The following is a 15791-nucleotide window of genomic DNA, read 5'->3' on the forward strand; positions in this document are numbered from 1 at the left end:
TGAAATGTCCTTTCATGCAGAATTCAGAAACGTCTCTTTTCTCGTTATTTACACCTCTGGCTGTCTGACTGTAATGGATCACAAAGAACAGCATTGACTGAACTCTCCTTTGGCGCATCAGTAGATAAAACCTCCCGGGTTTATATTCTGAGCGCTGAATTAATCCACATTATTGTTCAATTTGACATTGCAGTTGTTGAAATATCAGTTTTGTAGCTTTACATCAATACTTGTAATATAATTTGTTAATATTTTATAGTATCAATACATAAGCATTACAGAAGAATGCAAAAACCTGCATGCTGTCTGAAAAAAAAAAAGTAAATTAAATGTGTTGCAGACCAGGTAATAATAATAATAAGACAATAAACATAATAACAGTAATAAAAAACAGCAAATCAGAAACGTGTTTGTGCATTTTGGACCTCACAGCATATTGTTTGCCTGTTTTAATCAAAAAGAGACCTCTTGAAGTATAACAAGTCTCTGGAGAGCTCCAAGTGCTGACATATAGTAAACAGTAAACTGGGTGACAAATGAGGTGTGAGATGCAAAACAACAGGAAGTCATATTAGTGAATGGAAAAGGGAAAATCACAATTTATTCACAATGCCTAGATTTAATGCAAACTGTAGAATTTATCTTAATGATGAATATATTGAATGACTCCCTAAACAAGACTTTTTATGTTAAAAGCACCTGAATCATGCCTATGAGATTGTACATTTATTTACCTTTGTCAGGCAAACTGCAGTTGTGGTTAAAAGTTAGCATCCTAAAAGTTAATTGTTCTACAGTTTTAATCTTCTGTCTTCTCGTCCGGATCATAAATTGCAAACCTGCCCTGTTTTAAATTTTTTTTTGTTGATTTGGACAGGAAAGGTATTTTGTGCTCTGAGGATCCAGAAACCCTTAAATAACTGCTAAATAAACCTCAGTCTGTTTAATGTTTAGAGTCTTAACTTTCCATTTTAACACACACTACCAGTCAAACGTTTGGACACACCTTCTCATCCAATGCTTTTTAAAAATTTATTTGTATTATTTTCTACATTAACACATTTTTGTTGACAACATAATTCCACATGTAATCTTTTAGAGTTTTGATGTCTTCAGTATTAATCTAGAATGTATAAAATAATGAAATAAAAGCACTGAAAGAGAAGGTGTGACTGAAAGTAGTGTATCTGAAGGGTTATTTCATCTATTTGTTTTGACACATCATCAATAATACACACGAGCTAAACTTCTCTCTGGGAGCTATAGTATCTCATCATGAATTAACGTGCACTTTTCAGTCCATTAGCGCTTGTTATCTAATGTTATTAATTTCTCACCAGTTGTTCAGACCTTACATTCACTGTATTACAAGACAGTGTTTTTCTTCTTGAAAACGTACAGACCCTGTCAAAAGTTTTGAGACACTTTCTCATTCAAATAAATTAAAACCCGACTCAAAACTTTTGACCGGGGGTGTATTTCTGACCTGATTCTATAATGGAAAGCAATACGCTCGCTGTTCCAAGAATGAGTCAACGATCAGTGAGGCTTTTTCCAGATACTGCAGGCCACACTAATGGAACATATTAGCACAGGTCTAAGGTCTTATGTCGATGTAATACACTACTCACCAGTCTACCTGTTTTTGTAGCATCCAGTGGAGAAACATTATTATGATTTCTAAGCTTCCTTGGCTTCCCTCTTAGCCAGAAGCATCGAATCTCAATTTTAATATCTGGACTCTCAAATATCTGAGCATCAGCAGCGCAAAAATATTAAACTGCATAAAAATCACCCTTTTATTGGGCTTACAGCTGAGAAACTGATGCATTCTGGCGGCTGTGACTGGACAGGTTTTCTATTCTGTAAATATTGGATTTTGAGAGAATATTAATGTAAAATGGTAGAAACCCATCTTTCTGCTCTGCAGCTGTGAAAGGCTGAAACACATGAAAACCTGCTGTTTTAAAATGTTCAATCTGAACCCTGATGGCATGGGTGTCAAACATGGGCCAAAGGCAGCCCACCAGACGGTCCAATCCGGACCACGGGATGACTTTCACAAGCTGCTTTGACCATACAGTAAGATACTAGATTGTTCATTGTTCTTTTGTCATTTTGTGTCTCTTTTTTGTAACATTTTGTCTTGTTTTTGTTTGTTTTTTCTATGACTTGTGTTGTTTGCCTCACGTTTTTGTTGTTTGTTTTTCATTTTTGTCATTTTGTGTTTCCTTTTTGTTTCACTTATATGTCTCACTTGTGTCATTTGTCCTTTTTTGCCGCTTTGTAACGTTTTTGTATAGCTTTTTGTCTCATTTTTGTAATATTTTGTCTTGCTTTTGTTTTTTTCTATGACTTATGTTGTTTGTTTTTAACTTCTGTCGTTTTATGTTTCCTTTTTGTCTCACTTGTACCATTTGTCCATTATTTGTCGCTTTGTAACATTTTTGTACAACTTTTTGTCTCATTTTTTGTACTATTTTGTCTTGATTGTGTCGTTTTGTTCCTTTGTAGACACTCTGTGATCTGGAAGTTTGGATGTATAAATGATAAACTGAGCATAATGTTGAAATCTCACTTATTTTCCCTCAGAAATGTCAGGTTGTTCATGATGTTATGTAAAAAGATCAGAATGTACTTTTTGCACTAAAACAAAGGAAAAATAAGGAGATGCAGTTATTTATAGGTTATTATGCTGTGATTTTACTGGTCTGGCCCATAGACTGTATATATAGTGGACGTAGCATCTGGCTCCAAAAATGAAGCCCACCCGCAAGTGTCAAAAACTTGCAATATCACGCCGTCCGCTAGGGTTGGCTCCAAAAAGCTTTTTCTCCATAGACCCCATTTCATCACCGGAAAAAATAAAATTTGATAGACTGATTTTCTACAGCTCAGGATTTTTTTCCCATTAGTTTTCATGGTCAAAATGAGAGATCAGGTGGCCGATCTTAAAATAAATCAATACTGAATTTTAAATAAATTGTTAAAGTTGGCAGAACCAGGGGGCGTGGCTATACTTGATTGACAGTCTTGTCTGGAATGATTGACAGATCCTTTAGGGCGAGGCTTTCAGCAGTCTGGCTTCAGTCTGGCCCGCCCATAGACTGGTCCTGCCCCTAGTTGCTCTCCGGTCCAGCCTGTTTGATGACGCTTTTTACGTCACTGGCTCCAAAAAATCCAAAATGGCGACCAGGAAGTAGCAAAATCCGGGCTTCATTTTCTCGGCGTTGAAACCAACGGGTGACGTCACGGTTAGTTCACGCCTGGTCTGGCCCCCTAGAGATCAAATTGGACTAAATATGGCTCCTGAACTAGAGTTTGACACCTCGGCTTTATGGTGCATGTGCTGAGGATAAGGATCACTCTGTCTATGATTAACTGACTGGAGATACAGTTTGATCAGGAAAACACAGCATAAAATGACAAAATATGTGAATCGAGACAGATTTTTCTACTTATGCTAGCATGTTTAGGACATTTCTTTCTCTACTTGTGTTCATCTCGATATTTTTTGGAGCGTTTATACTTCTAAGACTTTGAATGGGAGCAGCTGTAACGTAATCAATCTCCCCTCAGGGATCAATAAACTACTTCTGATTCTGATTATACTCTCCAAGGCCAACGGTTGGTTTTTTTGAAGGTTTTTCATTTCCAGACTTGACAATCATTTCCCTAAACTCACCTCGTCAGATTTTTGTCGGCTCACCTAAAGCAAAATGGGAAATCTGCTGGTGACATAACACCCCAGTTACCGTGGCAGCCAGGGGAAATCATGTCAACGCCACCTAAACTGTGAGGACAGACGGAGGTAGCAACCGGAGCAACCAGCAGCAGACGAAAGATGTGGACCCGGATCTCAAACAATCTGCATTGTTGAGTTTTCTGCTCCTGAAATTCCCAAAAAGGTGCGTTTTAAATGTTTTACAACATCCTGCCACTCACTGCTTCTCACTCAGACCTCCCTGGAAAAACACTGAGTGAATTATGATGCTTGAATAAAGTCGCCTGTGTTTGAGAATAAATGTACTGTATATGCAGAGCTGCTGGAGCTGACCCGGCACTGTTGTGCTGAGCTGTGAAATATAAAAAAATGCTCCTACCACTCCATAATTCAACAGCGGGAAGAGAGGCAGTCTATTGTTAACATCGTATCCTGAGGTGATCATAACATCTGAATGTTAGAGCTGGTTGTCTGGATCGCATTATGTTCAGCCCATAAACAGAAACAGACACTGCAACAAGAAAAACTACAAGCAGCAAACGTATTCTAATGGACATGAACGCTCGCTGGCCACTTCTGTTTTTATTATATCTAACCAAGTAGTAATTCATGCATTTAGACACGTAGACATGCACAAGACGGCCTGCTGAAGTTCAGACCCAGCATCAGAACGGGGAAGAAAAGGTGATTTAAGTGATTCTGATGGTTGGTGTTGGACGAGCTGGTCTGATTGTTTCAGAAACCGCTGATCCGCTGGGATTTTTACTCACAACCAGAGAATGGTAAGAAAAAGAGAAAATATCAAATTCTTCAGGGTGAAAATGCTTTGTTGATGCCTGAGGTTGGAGGAGAAGAGCCAGATTGGTTCAAGATGATCGGAAGGCAACACGGATAACCGCTCATCAGAACCGAGGCGTGCAGAAGACCATCTCTGCTCCTTGAAGCAGCAGAAGACCACAGAAGAGCAGGAAACTGGGGGCAACAATTTGCATAAACTCACCAAAATTAGGCAATAAAAGATTGGAAAAATGCTGCTTGGTATGCTGAGTGTCGATTTCTGCTGATGGTTGGTGTAAACAACCTGAAAGCATGGATCCATTCTGCCTTGTACCAACGGACCGCTGGTGTAATGGTGTGAGGGACATTTTCTTGGCACACCTCGGGATAATTAGCACCAGTTGAGCATCATTTGAACACCACAGCCTCCCTGAGTATTGTAGCTAACTATGAGCACAGTGCACCATCGTCTGAAGCTCAAATCATCTTGAACTTCACAGTGTACTCCAATGGCCTCCACAGTCACCAGATCCAAACCCAGTGGAGCACCTTTGGGATGTAGTATTGGTATCAAGGATGTGCAGCCGACAGATCAGCAGCAATCTGATGTTATCATGTCAACATGGACCAAAATCTTTGAGGAAGAGGGTTTGAGCTGGTACTAGCAAGGTGTATCTAATAAAGAGATAAAAGATTGTTACCTACACACTGCTTTTTGTAGCCGTTTCCCAATATTCTCCAACTAAATGCATTTAGCATTAGCATTTAACAAGACGACATGGTCATCAATATCCCCCGCCACATGTGATGTCTATGAGTCTATATCCAAGATAGTGATCAAGGGCCATAACTCAGTTAAATATTATCGCACAGGTCTCATTTTCGAACTTGATCAAGGTGTCCATGGTGTGAAGCTACACACTAAATTTTGTAATCCGAGCTGTAATAGTTTCCGAGAAAAGCTGTCCCCTTCATATGAGTCTATATCCAAGATAGTGATCAAGGGCCATAACTCTGTTAAATATTATCGCACAGGTCTCATTTTCAAACTTGATCAAGGTGTCCATGGTGTGAAGCTACACACTAAATTTCGTAATCCTAGCTGTAATAGTTTCAGAGAAAAGTTGTCCCCTTCATCTCGGACGGACTGACGGACGCACGGGCGGACGGACGGACGCCAAACCTATATCCCCCTTTTCCACTTCGTGGAGGCGGGGGATAATAATAAAACATGAGTACAAATGTGATATTTACCAGGAGTTTAAACTGTTGCGCTCAGGTATACGATGTTACGATGCTCCGTGTTGCAAGACAGAAGGCATCACTTCCAGATCTGAAGTTCTACTCGGCTGTAGTTGGACTGTCCTGCATGATTTGCACTGAAACCATTACCCCTGCTTATGTCTATATGTAGGAGAGTATGTTTGGATTTGATTCTACAGGAAGTGTCCCTGAAGCGCTTTGGATCTGCCCCGCTGTCCAAACAGCGCCGGCAATAAAACCTTTACCCCTGAGCTCAACTTTCACCACGGCAAAGCAGTATAAATACAGTCAATGGACACTTTGTTTCCAACCACTGTGATGTCGAAGGCTAAGTGTGTAATGGTTTTTGTCAAAATTCTTGAATGAAGTTCAAAATTAGAGGCTTAGAACATGTCCATTTGTAGATCTGGGCCTCAGACAGCAGGTGGAGTTATACAGTGAGTACAGTGTAAACAGACAAAGCTTTGCAATGGAAAATAGTTGAATCATTAACAATGGTGGTGGTTTGTTTTCCATATGTGGTGGCAGCTCTGCAAAACACAACTGGTCTTGATTAGCAGCAGTGCGACGGTCGTTAGCGTCGGCTCGGCCAATTTTAAAGCAGCACCGTCTCAGAGCGAATTTAAAGACCGCTGAGTTTTCCACATTATCGTCTAATTGGCTTTTAAGAGAGCGCAGTTCATTAATGGGAAAAAGAAAAACAGCTTCATGCAGACACAGCCTCCTTCTGAGAGACTCACATCCTTCCAACCAAAAGCTCTGAGCCGTCTTTCTCTGTGTCACTCTCACCTTTCTGGATCTTGCGATGGAAGTTGATGACGTCCACGGAGGCGGTGACGACGTTGGTTTTGCAGTGACGAAACGCCGTGAGGCCGGCGGCTTCATCCATCAGCTTCATGGTCACACCTGTGGCAGGAAAACGCAGTTTGACTTTAGCTAAGCAGGAAGATTAACAGATGTTTTGTTTTACTGTCTTGTGCTGAATTTTTTTTTTTATTTTCACATTTGCTCTCTTGATTAATGTGTTTCATTAATGACCCAGAGAGACGAACTGTCTGCTTCAACCTGAGAACAGTCTGAATGTCATTTTTCCACAGACATGATGCACTTTCTCCTTGAAGTTATGTCCTTCGTTAGCAATCCAGTTGTTCTCAAGAAGTTTGAACCCTCCCATTTAAAGTTTTACTCTTTCTATTGAAGATCATGTGATGCAGGTGAAAATTAGTTTTATAAAGAAAGCAACACTGACCGATGACTTCAAACAGCACTCCTGTCATCTTAAAATGGTAAATGGTTGTATTTATATAGAGCTTTTATCCAAAGCGCTCTACATGATATGTCACATTCACCCATTCACACACTGATGGCGGAAGCTGCCATGCAAGGTGCTAACCACGACCCACCAGGAGCAATTAGGGGTTAGGTGTCTTGCTCAGGGACACCTCGACGTGAGCACGACGGGCCGAAGATCGAACCGGCAACCTTCCAGTTACAAGACAGCCACTCTACCCACTGAGCCATGCCGCCCCATCTTCAGTTAGACTTTGAATCCACACAAGCCTGTACAGGTAAATGTAGTGCCTAAATAACAGGGGTTCTTAGCCTTGTTTGAGACCCTATATAATCTATTTCAATGAGATGAGATTGTTCGATTTAAAAGCTAATGGGTTTCCTGATGCAATTAGAAAGCTATCCTCCTGAAGCTAAATTATGAATGAGTCTGCTCGCCATTTCCTCAACGTGAGCTCCTCGTTCAGACTCATTAGTCCCATGTGAATCAGAAGTGCTTCAACGGACTTTCATCCTGCACGATTTTCAGCCGACAGATGCTGAGAACGTTCAACGCACTGCTGCGTTATTAATAATTCAAGTTCACATCTTTAAATGAAAGCCTGTTGATTCACATTAAGCAACACATGATCAACACTCCAGTTATCTACCGTACATCCTCACCAGAGCATCAACACAATCAGGAAGTTCTTTAAATGACCCCCTTTTACATTTTTCTCACAATCCAGCCGTTACAGCCGTGCACATGGTGACTTTCCTTTCTGGGTGCCAACACTGAAGTGGTGTAACACTGCGATACCTGCAAGAAAAGTCTAAGGAGGAGGTTGCCAGGCAACCAGCAGAAAGTCCATAAACTTACTGCTTCTGGCCAACACATAATCCTGGACATTACTCTGAGAAAAACCACAATGTGCTGCTGTTTAGACCCTGTCACAGATTAAACAGACAGGACGGTAAACGGTAATTGGGGAGCTTTAAGATGCTTTGAAGGCAGCCGTGTTTTCTGTAGGAGCCTAAACGCATTTAAATTAATGTTTAAACGAGTGGAATGCAACAATTTATGTTCACGGTAAAACAACAATAATTTAGATGGATTAAAGAGGATTTAAAAGCAGTATTTAGAGTAAGTACCGGCGGATTGTTATGGTGATATATTAAGCGAGTAATGTGTGGATGATTTAAAAAGTTTAACAATGTTGTTTATATAATTATGTGTAGGAATAGGTGGCTGTAGTCATTGCTTCCCAGTAACAATGAATCTTTATCTGCCAACAAAGACCAATGTGTTGCATTTTTTTAGATCACAATTACTGTGATTTTTGAGGGTAATAATACTATTATCAGCAGAAAGATTCCAACTTCATGCAACAACAGTACAGCAATTAGTCCACAAAATAACAACTAAGTAACACACTAAATCATGCATAAATATATATAAAAAAACCTTTGCAGTTACGTTTCTATTCACATTTATTCAATAAAGACCAGAAATGCATGCAAGATGGGTCAAAAATGAACACAGAGTCAAAGTTTTTTTTTCTTTGCTTGTATTCAAACTACTTGTATGATCATGTACTGTTTGTGCTGTAGAAATAAAGTCAGAAGACATGTACCATTGGTTGATATGAGAAATGTGAGCCTTGTGTTCTTCCTGGCAGGTCTAATGCATTTCAATCCAGACAGATAGGGGTGGGGGTAGTTTGGCAGCTTTTCTCAATTTTTCTTTTCTCGGTTTTGCTCTATAAATATGGAAAAAGCGAATTATTTTTGCGCAAAGTATTTTTATTGTGCACAAATTCAAGTGGAAAGTTCCATTTTATGAAGCACTTCTTTGGGTTCTTTCTTGGATGTGAATTACGAAGACAGTACGAAGCTGAATATTTCATGAAGTGGAACCTACAATGCTAGACTAAGTGAGACGGCTTCATATGAACCACGCAAACATGAAAGATGGCATCAATCTTTTCATCTTCCCCTCAGCAAGAAAGCAGAAATGCTGAACTCTTCCTTCCCTGCTTTAACCGAGTGGCGTTATTTTCCTCAGCCATCAGAAAACCCTGATATACTGTACGGAGTTTTTTGGAACAATCATAGAGAACACTGATAAATTATTCACTTTTCATGTTTATTCATGAGGACTTCTTGGTGTCTGGTTTAAAACGGTTGCAGTTAGCTCACACAGATACAGTAGATGCTCGTGTTTGCTACGTGACACCACCGTGTAAAACAATACAATAGTATTCGTAAAATAATATCCACACAGAAGTACAACGCATCTTTGATTTTTTTCTGCAGAAAAGGTTCCAAGAAGAGGGAGCGTGTGGTCACAATGTGATGCTAACGATCTTTATCAGTGACTGCGGTGGAATCCGATGTGAGTGAAAGGAATCCGAGATAAATCTACAAACGTGAAACCCGACGCCTCTCAAGCCGACGAGAGGTGAGCATCTGATTAAAGAAAAAGAGAGATTCTGGGTGAAGCTTTACATTTCTTAATCAAAGATTCCATCATCAAAAAGCTTGCCGAGCACTTCCTCACACGGAAAACTGGATAAAAAGATCTGAAGTGTAAGAAAAGACTATGAGCAGGAAATCAAAGTTTACTGATTACATTAAAGCTCGAGACACACGTTGACATCCCTAATGCAGCAGAACTCCAAAAGTGGACACCGAGGAGTTCACAGAGCTACACCTACACCCCGTCAGAAGTTTTAGGACACTGTCTCATTCAAATAAAGTAGAACCTGTCCTACAACTTTTGACAGGGGGTGTATGTCACCTATGCAGCCCTGGCAGCTTCTTTCACGTACAGAGGAGCCAGTTGTTCTCTAACAGAAAGTAGGACATCTTGTATGGAGTGGGTGGGCTGGAGATGAAAGGAGCAAAGGGAGAGTATGTCAGCTGCTTCTCATCTCGGAGAAAACGCGAGTGTATGTGTGTGCGCTGGAGATGGTGTGCTCATTTGGAGACGGTCAGACTCTCTGCGAGACACTCCAGTCGCCCCCGACGTTCCCTCCGAGTTGCTTTTTGTATCTCTCATGTTACAGGAAATCAATAAGTGTGCTTGCTGATGGCCGATTCGGTTCCCAAAGGTTCCTACCGTCTGCACTGTGTGGCTCTATTTATGACAGCCAAATGTGTGGGAGTACAAACAGAATGTGCTGCTTTGCTCCCAAATGCAGCATTCACCAGTAAAGCAGGCCCACCGAGTTGATTTAGAATTAAGCATGCAATTACTTTGACATCCTCTTATGCCAAACGGTCGGAGCATCGCTTTAATTTCATTTTGCTGAGAAAAATACCCATATGTACGAGTACATTCTGTTCAGCTCAAACCTGCTGTGCGCTGTAAAACATGCCGCTAAATTCTAGCAGCAGCGTTCTGTCTGATAAAACACGGTTACCTAGAAAATGTTAGCTTCTTTTGTGCCAAAAACAAGAAAGTTAACAGCAGGCTGTTGCAAAAATAGATAGAAAGTTTACACAAAAGGACAATAACAAAACAGTAAATCACACAAACAATACGCAAAGCAACACAAACGAAGACACAAAACAACAAATACGAGAAACATAACGACAAAAACGAGACGCAAAATTACATAAATGAGATCCAAAATTTCACAAAACAACCAATGTGAGACACAAAACGACACAAATGCACACAAAACAACACAGAAAAGATGAAAAATGAGACAGATAACAAACAAAAGACAAAAACAAGACACAAAACAACACAGAAAAGATGAAAAATGACACAAACAGCAAACAGAAGACAAAAACGAGACACAAAACAACTCAAACAAAACACAAAATGACACAAACAAGACAGTAAAAGACAAACAAGAAACAAAACAGCACAAATGAAAGACAAAATGACACAAAACAAAACAAAAAAAGATGAAAAATGAGACAGATAACAAACAAAAGACAAAAACAAGACACAAAACAACACAGAAAAGATGAAAAATGACACAAACAGCAAACAGAAGACAAAAACGAGACACAAAACAACTCAAACAAAACACAAAATGACACAAACAAGACAGTAAAAGACAAACAAGAAACAAAACAGCACAAATGAAAGACAAAATGACACAAAACAAAACAAAAAAAGATGAAAAATGAGACAGATAACAAACAAAAGACAAAAACGACACAAAACAACACAGAAAAGATGAAAAATGACACAAACAAGACAGTGAAAGACAAACAAGAAACAAAACAAAACAAATGAAAAACAAAATGACACAAAATAACACAAAAACATGAAAAATGAGACAGATAAACAAAGGACAAAAACAAGACACAAAACAACACAGAAAAGATGAAAAATGACAAACAGCAAATAAAAGGCAAAAACGAGACAAAACAACACAAACGAGACACAAAATGACGCAAACAAGACAGTAAAAGACAAACAAGAAACAAAACAGCACAAATGAAAAACAAAAAGACACAAAACAACCAATACGAGACAAAAAAATAACAGAAAACAACCAATACGAGACATAAAATGACACAAAACAATACAAAAAAGATGAAAAATGAGACAGAAAACAAACAAAATGACAAAAACAAGACACAAAACAACTCAAACAACACAAAAAATGGCAAAAAAAAGATACAAAATGTCACAAAAGGAGACACATAATACAAACCACACAAAAATCAACACAAACAAGGCATGAAACTGCAAAAATCAGAGTAGTTACAGTTAGAATATCAAAAAAACAAACCTCATATTCTCCTGTAGAGTGCTGGATTCAGCTACACAGTAACTGTTTAAATAAATACTATTATAAAACTGTAAAAATACAGCAAAACACTGAAGACCACAGCTGCAGGTACTTTACCGTAATTTTACAGGAACATTTGTGTGTATTTATGTCCATTTCCAACAGTATGCTCCAAGATTATCTGACTTTAACACGTGATCATCAGTCAGATGTTTAGCTTCAGACTGAAAACCCACAGCAGCACGTCAGGCTAAAACTGAGTGTAGACAAAGACATGTACCACTTCCTGCCTTAAGCCTGTTACAAAGCATTCTTCCAAAACCCATCCTGTCCCCCCCCACTCCCCTCATTTCCACCATGTTGTGAAAATTGATGGAATCTCACCTAAGATTGAGCATTTCCCCCGGGTACGAGGCACGGCGGCTCCTCAAAGCCTACAATGGTCGTGTCTGAGCATGTAGCACTTAATGGATCACGACCTGGACGAGATGATGAAATTGGATGTAAACGCAGCGTTACATCGAAGCGTTAGGCCTTCCAGCCTGAGTTAGTTAGAGCGGCCGCCCGTCTGAAACGTCTTCACATCTCACCGCTGATATTTTGAGCTTCAAATCCAGCCTGGCTTCAAAAACACTGACAGCAAGCTGAGATGAAATGAAACCTTGTAAAATTTAGAGTAGGAGCAAGTGGGTACTAAAACAAAGTCAACCGGTATAAATTACAGCGGCCATGATCAATATATTTTATGTATTTTAAACTGAAAGTGTCACTCCAAGCTGTACAGATTAGATTTTTTTACATCTTGTAGTTTTAGTTCTGGTTTTAAGTCCTGCAAGTGTTGTTTTCAGTCGAGCCAAGCAGCTGTTTTCAGAGTAAAACCCGCTACCTGCTCAGCACCATACGTCAAGCAATGGTAGCAACCGGCTGGTAATTACAGGGATATATCTGCTGGGAAAAAAGAGAGAGAATATCAGACTTATAGTACTGAGATTACAGTGTGCCTGCTGGCAAGAAACACAATTATGATGAGGGATAATAAAGGTGTTTCTGTTCAATATGGAAATTAGCAAAAAGTTCTCCACCTTAGCTTGAAAGATGATATGTCAATTGTGTTTTTAATTTTAAAAAAAAGCAAGAACAAGGCTGGATTTTGAATCTTTGACCATCTGAAGTAAAAAATAAAAAACAAATGTGGGTCCGAAAGGCATATTTGAATCAACAAAGAAAAAGAACTGCTAAAATTACAGTATTTATTAGCACCAAAAACTGTAAAAAACAACAACAAAAAAGCAGAATGAACTGCCAGCATTTCACCATTTCAACTGCTCTTGAACTAATCATCTGTGAAGTGTCAATCTGTCAGTGAAATTATCCAAATCTAAGCCTAAAATCATGATATTTTAGTAAATTAATTTTATTCCACATGACTCAAAACAACCAAAAAGTTAGCTGTGTGCTCTAACCAGATTTTGTAAAAAAATAAAAAATGTTAAGAATAAAAGAAAAATTGATAAATAAAAAATTATGGAATGTATAAAGACTAGGGCTGGCCCGAATAGTGGTTTCTGTCCTCCGAATATTCGAGCCCTATTAAAGACGAATATCCGAATATTCGTTCCGCCCCGTAACGTCTGATGGGGGGCGGGGCTTGTGGCGGAGACGGCCTGAATATTCGGGTCCGTTCGTCTGGTCTCCCGGGTCCAAATTCTGCCTTCGTTCTGTCTTCAGTTAAACTGAAGAATTCCCAAACAGCGGAGGTCTTCAGCATCTTGTCTTGTGTTTATGCAACGAAGTGAAGCGTGATGTCAGAGTCGGCAGCAACCCGGACATTCGGGTGGATGAGTCGAGATGAGCCGAAGGCGAAGGGAAGAGACGAGCGCCAAATTTTTTTGTCTGTGGGGAGGAAGGGGTGATCACATAGACACGACGAGAATATTCAGATATCAAAATTAATATCCGGATACCGCCGTAGCGAACGAATATTCGGGATATTCGGGTCCAGCCCTAATAAAGACATGATCACAATGAACAAAAAAAACTTTATTACGAAATTTTTACTTAAAATGTATGCAAGATATATCCCACGGAATTCAAGTCCCTTAAATATAGACCGACCATAATGTAAACAACATAATAAGAATAATTAATAAATAAGAATAATAAATAACATTGTGCACAGAAACACACACAACTAAAATTAAATGTTCCTGTTGTTCTGTCTACTGTTTGTATAAATCAGCGATTGGTTTGCAAAAATTCACTAGAATACCTTAAGTAGATGTTGAATATAGCCAAATATAATCCAGTATGTGCTGCAAACGTATTACTCACACAAATCTACTGTCACATAACCCTTAACTTTCCAAACAACCCTTTTAATTTCCTCATCTTTATCTTTGGGTGCCAGTTTAGGAGCACTCAGACATTATTACCTGGAATATTAAACTACATCCAGTAGGAGGCAGATTAGGGATTATGGACTCATTCACTCATTGAAACTGAGGGAGGAAATATTAATAATGCTGTTAAGAATAACAGAAAAGCTGCAGCAATAAGAGATATCATTGACATGCAGGTAATTTAATCTCATTAGTTTCACATATTAGTTTCTTTTCAGAATTCACAGTCTGCTACTGGAATTGCCTCCCATTCTTTTATAGTACACCCGTATTTCATTTTATGTCTACCAAAAGCGAGTGTTGGTTCATGTTTATTTCACAACGCTCATGAGATCATCTTGGATGCAGGATTTTATTCAGTGAATTAAAAAACCTGCGACTGAAACGTCGAGCCGAATCAGGCGAAGGGCCGCGCTGTCCTTGAGGTCCAAAGATGCTCGTCTTCATTAATCACCACCATCAGCGCAACCGTTAATGCAACTCCCGCACAAAACAAAAAACAATCTCCTTGTACAGTCAATGTAAAAGGTTGAAGTGAGGTTCAATGTGAGACTGCAAATGAGGACAAGCAAGGCCAAGACAGCCCTGGGCCCGGCGTTACACATTCGCAGGATGACATGGCACACTATGACTCTCCCTTTGCCGTAGGGTGGGAACACGAAAGGCAAGGGGGGAGGGACAGGAGGGGAGGGAAGGGGAGGGTTGGTGTGTGAAGAGGAAAAGACAGCTCACTCCAAATGGGGAAAAAAGGGCAATTAGCAAACCAAGTCCCTAGTGGAGCCCAGTTTGCCACGGGGCAGAATACCTCCGTGATTAGATTCCTTGTGACCGTTTCCCCCAAACCTTCACTCACATCGACAACAGGCATCATAGGAACAGTGAAAGGAGCCGTCCAGGCAGCTCTTGTCGCCCATCAAGTCTGCACACGAACTTCTAATCGCCCTTTTAATTCAGACCAGCTCAGACGCAGCGCCCTACACAAGGCGGTGACGGACCAAAGGACATCAGAGCAGGAGTGACCTTCCCAAACTTCTACCTGCTCCTGCCTTGTTCGTGTCCTCTGCCTCCCCTTATCTATTGCTGACAATCCCCCGTCTCTTTCCGTCCTCCTCGATCCCCCCCGCTCCCCCAACCCGTGCTTTAATCATGGACAGTATCAAACGGCTCAAACTGCCTCCTAATGAGCTGTTACTATAGAAACAGCTCTTGTTCACATTACCGCCACGCAGCAGCCCACCCACATCCTCTTACAAAGTCCCATAAGCTGCATAATTTTTGTACATTTTACCATTCCAGGTGAGCTTCGCCCAACGCCGGGCAGCTCCTTAGCAAATTTGCATTTGTGGCTTTAAGTTGTGCAAATTGCCAATGCTGTCATGGTAACAGTTTAACAATAAGCCGCATGCACACCACAGGCCCGAGAAAATCACCGAGATACGACTCATGTAATGGAAACTGTGTCAGATAAAGAGCTTTCAGATAAAATGTTCCTCCAGCTGTGATGGTAAAGGTCATCTGCCCCAGCAGATTACTTTTCTAAATGTACAACTTGGCCTTCGTAGCTGTAATAAACACGGTTAATATCTGTAATGCTCATTTCAA

The 15791-nt window shown here is 40.0% G+C and overlaps 1 protein-coding gene across 3 annotated transcripts in view; it reads right to left on the reverse strand.

The window, feature by feature from the left end:
- acot7 (acyl-CoA thioesterase 7) overlaps window positions 1–15791 on the reverse strand; it is an 81758-nt gene that overhangs the window by 27315 nt on the left and 38652 nt on the right. For all 3 annotated transcript variants that reach the window (XM_022198802.2, XM_022198803.2, XM_022198801.2), the window contains one exon: window positions 6554–6670. In XM_022198802.2, the coding sequence (XP_022054494.1) occupies window positions 6554–6670 (117 nt within the window). The remainder of the gene's footprint in view (window positions 1–6553; window positions 6671–15791) is intronic.

The sequence above is a fragment of the Acanthochromis polyacanthus genome, chromosome 6 (genome assembly GCF_021347895.1).
Source record: "Acanthochromis polyacanthus isolate Apoly-LR-REF ecotype Palm Island chromosome 6, KAUST_Apoly_ChrSc, whole genome shotgun sequence".
Lineage (NCBI taxonomy): Eukaryota > Metazoa > Chordata > Actinopteri > Pomacentridae > Acanthochromis > Acanthochromis polyacanthus.